The following is a 6,668-nucleotide window of genomic DNA, read 5'->3' on the forward strand; positions in this document are numbered from 1 at the left end:
CTAAAGGCGAAGTGTGGTCTGTGGGTAGCTCGGATTCAATATCGAGGGTAGTATAGGGGAACAGAAATTCCAGCAATGACTTTCACTCATCCGCCGGTGTTGTCCAAGTATCATGAAAATATTTGGAACATTGTGAAATTCAAAACACGAGCTGATCCCGTCAATTTCTTCTTCAGGTCAATACAGACTATAAAAGCCAAAGCTTAAGCAAAAGTGGGTGTGAGCCGGAGTTTACGTAAACAAATGAAATCTGTTTACTTCATGGCCTGAGTGGGCAGCCGTCTCGTGGACAGACCACGAAAGTTTCAATGCAACTACGAACGCTTTCTGCCGACATGGACTCGGGTTAGTTGAGCCCATCACAACTGTCTCGGCTGTGGCCAGACGTTGATACTCAATTAATCTTGGTATAATAGTGGAAAATTGGTGCCAGACTTCATCACAAGTGAGTAACCCCCGCAATAGTAATAGACCGCATCCCACCTCCGATTCCGTTGTCAGCCAGAACGCTCTACGCTACCTTTCCACTTTCTTGCATAGGTGCCGAAACGTGTAATGCCGAGGAGGCGAGATGGCCCAAGTGGCTAGAGCGCGAATGTACTGATCGGAAGGTTCGAAGCCGACTTCTACGCCTCGACTTCCCCTGTCTAGGCTTGGGCAACCTGGCAGTATCCCAGCCCTCGTGCTTCCTTTGGGTGGCATGGCATTAAGGCTCCGAAAGGGTGCTACAGTTGAACGTGTACTGCCGATACTGGTCTGTGGCTGCATTCAATTTGAAAGGAAGGTAGATAGAGATGGGTTTCTTCTGGACCGTAACCGATTCGATTTTCTTACTCATAAGGGCCTATCTAGATGATCGCTTTTGCGAGATGTACTTGCTTTGGTTGTTATTCGGCTTTAAGTTTCTTATCTTGCCTCGTCAATATGACATCTAACAAGACAAAGCTGTTGAAGCTCCAACGCTGCAGGTTAACGGGAGACTCAACGGAATCTCTCGTGTCTAGTACCTTTTAACCCAGTGTCCTGTGCAACCGTTCTCATGCTCCATTGGGAAAGCTATTAAAGTTGAAGAATAACGTGAACGAGTGATTTAGCTAAGTCTCACTGGGATCCTCCATTAACATCAACCTACTTTGCAGTCCAATCTGGTTTTCAAGCGCAGAGTGATAGAAATTCGGAGATTAAGCCTATCTGGTGAGTCAAAAAATGATGAAAACTGGTGGTCGAATGTCCAGGAGGTTCTAGGAAGTAGTGTCATATCAAGAAAACGTTCAGTAGACCTTTACACGTGGGGCTTAATCCGGCGCAATCGACCCAGTTGGACGCTGTCTTTGGACAAAAACCGACGCATCTATTTGCCGCAACAGTCACACCAATTTTTATTATTACGGCTCAGCTTTGCTGCCGTCCCTTTTTATGTCTGGTCTACAAACTCTAAACATCGCGACTGAAGGACAACATCGGTATTCTTCCCGCATTGTTGTCGTGTACTAGGGTGATCCACTGTTTTACGATTGCAAATAACGCGTTGAAAATGGGTGGATGCTGATGGGGAATTCATTTTAAAGCCATCTGAGTTGCTCGCTACTCTCTGCTTCCTTACTCCTGTGGTGTGTCCAGCCAGCTACTCTACTCCACTCATTTTCGCCTCAATTGAAGAACAGTTTATCGGCCAATCTTAGCCCTTTTCGTTTGATGATGTCGTGCGGCAGTTTATCTTCTCTTTTGGCAACTTTGTTTATAGAGAACAATTCCACTCGGGCGGTCGATGCTGGAGGAGTTGCGATTTTGTTGGATTTGTTTCTCGACGTCCATCGTTGCGACCTACACGGGCGGCGAATCCCGCTACAACGAAGTTCTCTAGCCTGCCTCAAGTCCCTCACAGTCTCACGTGAGTTTACCGTAGCAAGACATTCTCTAGCACCGGAATTCGTCGTAGGATTATTTTTGAACTCACGCCACCCTGCTCACCAGTATGATGGATACGCAATACAACCCCTTGAAACCGAACATCGCCCTAAAACAACACTACATCTTTCTGTGGCGGACGTTTTTTTCTACTGAATGCCACGTGTGGTTTGTTCCGCAGTTGGCAAACTCGAACAGAACTGTTTTATCAAGTCACCACACCAGGACTTGCGACACAGCATCAACTACACTCGGTTCTGGTGTCCGCAAGACACAGCCGACATGCGATCACAGCTCTCTCTCTCAGCATTTCGTTTTAACTTTTGTTGGCAGAGACGCACCTAAATATGACCGATTTCCATTAAACAAGGTAGTCTTTTCGACGATGAACACTCCCGTGCAAATAAACTTGGTACTAACAAGAGAATCCACTGAATCTCTCTCGTTAGTAGTGCTTTACAGCTGAGTATCCTGCACACAGGCCGCGTCATGTTTCAGTGGATGATGTGAGCTCCCGGAGTCCATTGCTGCTTTCTCCCTTTTGATGAAGCTTACCAGGTATAATTCGTCGACCTCATGAGTAGTAGTATCATGCGGTTCAGGGTCCTATATTCCGTTGCATCTGCTGGATAAATTGGTTGAATCAGAGTAACTTGGTACATACGTGGTTAAGTCATTCAATGACCGACCACTACTGGACGTCTAGCTCGGGAGAAAACAGCAACTCTTTATTTTAGTGGTTTTCTACCACTTGTACCGGAATTTGTGTTTGCAATCCAAATGCTATAAGTAATTATCAAGGACAATGTCAATACCGCCGCTGTCCGTCAGGTGAACATAGCGTGATGACGAGGCCATCACGTTTACGGTACGACGTGCTGCCAACCTACTCTCAGGACAACGAGGTTGTCTGCATTCCACGTTCGCAGGTCCAAAAACTGCTGTATAGTTTAATTAGTCTTCCTCTCTTTCCATTTGAATTACACCTGGAACAGGCTCATTCCTACTCATCAACGGATCACCTGTAGGAGGGATACCCGACACAGGCATGTTTTTTCTTCCATGTGGGCTTTTCCCATGGAGGAGTTTCGCATTGCTTCCAGGTACACTTGATTTACATCATCTGCTCATCAACAGGCCGTAGCTCAGTTGTATTTTGTACCTATTGCCCAGGAGACACTTCAGCATTGAGTAAGTTTGAATTGCAGTTCGATTATGTGCAATGAAGCTTTAGACAGGTTTTAACAGGAGACTCACCCGGGGGAGTCTTCAGCAACCTTATGAGTAGTGTATTGCGTCTATACCATGCTTTTATTCTTCTTTACTACTGACCTACCAGACGTCAGCAGTTACCGATTTTGGACTCAAACTACCTAACGTTGACGGAACGAGCGTCTCCTTCGTGTCCCCCTATCCTAGAAGCGAAGTGTTTAGTGCTCTACACTGTTAATCGATAAGAATACACCTGCCGCTATATCATTTTGAGAATGTGAGTTGAATGTTGGTGGCAAATTGCTTCACTCTCAGTTGTCTGCCGAGCTGAAGCTTAAACCCCACCTCACCAGACAATGTACGTTGCCAAATCAACATACTGGGCGATATGGTAACGTGTTTTGCCACATGTCTGTATTAAATCCACACGTCCCCGTTCGTTGGAGGACTCACCTAATTCTCATACTCATGTCTTCCATCTTTGAGTGCGAATTATCTGTGATTTGTAGGCATGTGTGGTAAAAATCCCCCAATATGTTCGCATGAGAACCTTGTTTTTCGAAGCGTTCAAGTTTGGAGGTCCACATGTGTGCAGCCCACCGAAGCCATTGAAGGCTCTGGGGCAATACAGAACAAAGTTCGGTAAAACAGAGGAGCCGGCGTTGGATGACTGAGCCGCGATCAATATTGAAAGGAGATGCGATCAATGAGTACCCTCCTTCTTATCAAAACGCCTATTCTGATCTTCACTCTCACACCATCCATTTGGCCTTTACTATTTCATCAATTAGGACACTGTCCACATGCATCTTTGTCAACCGGATGGATCTGTAGGTCACAATTCCCTACCGTTTGTAAACAAACCAGGATGATCCCTTCTGGTTCATTGCTGTTTTCCAAATACACTTGGTTGCCAGGTAGCGTTTCCATATTTGCTCCCCGTAATCCTTGTTGGCTATTTCATCACCATCATCACCATTGACAGCATAATAACAGTGTTGAATAATGATGTTTCGCTGCCGTACGATCATAATTGATTTGGAAGCCTAATTGTGAAGAAATAAATAAAAGTAAGTTGGGGAGGGATTTTGTGACGGCCTACCCCTCCAGACCCTCTTTTAACCAATCTGATCAGTTGGATGGACTTGAATATGGAATTCGCTCTTGCAATGTAGAATGAAAACCGACCAACAACAAGCAAATTGACATACTGTAGTGCCGAAAAACGTCTACGGCCCCTCGTCCAAAGTTCTTACCAAGAAGTTTGTTGGCAGAAAGGCACTACCGCTTTCTACTTCTTGCGTTGTGGAGGCATGTGTGCATTCAAAAAGGTCTTCCGGATTGTCGTAACTTGCTGGACGGTAGTGCAACTCTGTCTCGGTCCGTTGGCTCTTGCTACGCCCCACTATGGTATGTCAAAAGACACGGTAGCTCTACACAGCCCTTTATGGAGACAAAGAAAAATTATTACAATTGTATTTATAGGGTAGTCACAGAGTGTTCCACAAGGTCGTGCCAGAATCTCTGTGAGGGGGCGAGAAGCGTCGAGTCAAAGATGCGTGACTCGGATTGGCTGGCATTCTGACCAATCAGAGCATGCCTTCGTTTGGTCCGTCTCCTGCACGTGACACATCCGTCCAAATGATGTGGTGTTCGGTTATTGGGGACGGCTGACCTCCGTACACGGATGTTCACATTTTCGAAAATGAGGATCTCACATTTTGAGTGACTCTCAACTAGTATCTGTCCACCGGATCATCCGTTTTTGCAAAAATGGACTAACACCAATAAATGGGTTATTATCAAGCCCTCCCACAATAATTCGCGTCAGACGGACTACGTTGGGTTGCACTCTCAATGGGAGCAGCGTGCTTTTGGAAAGAGATTTTTGGTCGATATAACTATAACACATCATTAAAGATTACACAAAATAACGAGTTTTTCTTCAATGTTCTGTTTTTATCGTTCATAGAATGCATAGCGGGCTAAGGTGTTGACGCGCTGGAATTTTTTCAGAACCTCTATCTTGAAGCAAAATGAATTGCTAAAACCTTTTTAGTGGGTATCGAACATTTGTTTGTTGAGGGCATATTTATCAATCCTAAAGTACGCGCTATATCAACAGGCAGCTGCACTTGTTCGTTTAGTTTTTTTGAACAACTTTGGAACTGTGGACTTGTAAATTGCAAAAATCAGTAAGTGTGCGCGACCCACGTTGTTCTTACTCGCCTGAAACACTTTTTTGTGCACTGAGTAGCTACGAGATGTGGGGGGACAGTTTTTGGTATTTGATTATCCACATCACTGTACGAGACGTGCTTTTGAGCTGTAGATGAGAACGTTTTTTTACGACTGTGTGAATGAATAAACCGCGTAACCATCGTCTACTAGGAAGGGGCCCAGAGTAGTTACCTGATGTGCTTCGCGCCTCTGGGTCTACCAACTGCTTAGACGCACGTTCCCGTTACCATTAACACAATATTTAGTCAATAAATCGCCTAACCGACAGTAGTTTTTTACTGTCCACACTTCTACTAGGTGCTGGCCGGAAGCTGTTCATCAACAGTGGCGGACTGCACACATTATTTGCAGTATGTGCTGGTTACGTTGGTCCTGATCCCTTTTGCCGTATCGGCTTGGGTATAACCTTCAGCAATTCGAAATCCGTCTCGGATTCCGGTAGTCTACTCGGTTCTCGACCCGGCAAACCCGTTGGGTTTCGTCGAGCAAGACGTGCTGCAGCATCACATAGTTTGCTTCGAAGTAGCGACACCTCCACAGCCTCAGCCACAGGTGGTTCCGGGTGCAGCAGTCCGCAGTCGCAAAAGGGGAAAGTGGTGAATTGCGATGCGCCGCGTTTACCGTCGTCGACAGCCGTTTCCTGTGCACCGCAGGCCATAGCATCTGAGAGTTTGACCAATTTGTCTTCATCGGCTGCTGGAGACAACGGTGCTGGAGTTCCTTGCCGCTTCCCTTCAAGTTTAAACAAATCAGAGGGGCTTGTTGCGATTCTCTCTGATGCTTGCTTGTTGTTACGTCGCTGCTGCCCACGAAGCCGATTACCTGTGACAGGTGCCGAGGGTATACTTCGGTGCCCGCTACCTAGAGGTAAGTCATCTCATCTTCGTCATCGTCATCACCATTTTTTCCATGAAGTTCGTGGTATTACGCTGGTCTGTAAGACAATTCGAATCCTCAATCAAAGCCTTTGACTCAAAAGCCTGACCGCACGACAGTGGGTGGATGCTGCCACACTACCAGAGTAGTACAAGTTTTTTTTAAGGAACAAGTCACCGTGCCGGCTCAAGTCTCAAACCTGGAGGACTGGGAGACTGCGTTCATCAAACCTGCACCCAGTGACTAATCTGGTTTGACTGCACGCGGCAAAGTGAAACCCTTCCCGTATATCTAAGTGGGCCACACCGCAATGAGGTACAGTATATTTGCAACGGACAATTGAGTCGTTCAGCTCTACCACCCATTCGGTGCCTTATTGCCATGCCACCAGAAGAAAAGCACGAGGGCTGGAATACTGTGAGGTTGTCCAA

The 6,668-nt window shown here is 46.1% G+C and overlaps 1 protein-coding gene across 1 annotated transcript in view; it reads left to right on the plus strand.

Moving 5' to 3' along the window:
- Positions 1-6,668, plus strand: part of T265_13549 (hypothetical protein) — a gene marked incomplete at both ends in the record, with an annotated part of 81,156 nt that overhangs the window by 12,734 nt on the left and 61,754 nt on the right. The window contains 2 exons of the mRNA XM_009169432.1: positions 1,745-1,891; positions 5,659-6,228. Of these exons, the coding sequence (XP_009167696.1) occupies positions 1,745-1,891; positions 5,659-6,228 (717 nt within the window). The remainder of the gene's footprint in view (positions 1-1,744; positions 1,892-5,658; positions 6,229-6,668) is intronic.

Source organism: Opisthorchis viverrini (assembly GCF_000715545.1).
Source record: "Opisthorchis viverrini unplaced genomic scaffold opera_v5_78, whole genome shotgun sequence".
NCBI lineage: Eukaryota > Metazoa > Platyhelminthes > Trematoda > Opisthorchiida > Opisthorchiidae > Opisthorchis > Opisthorchis viverrini.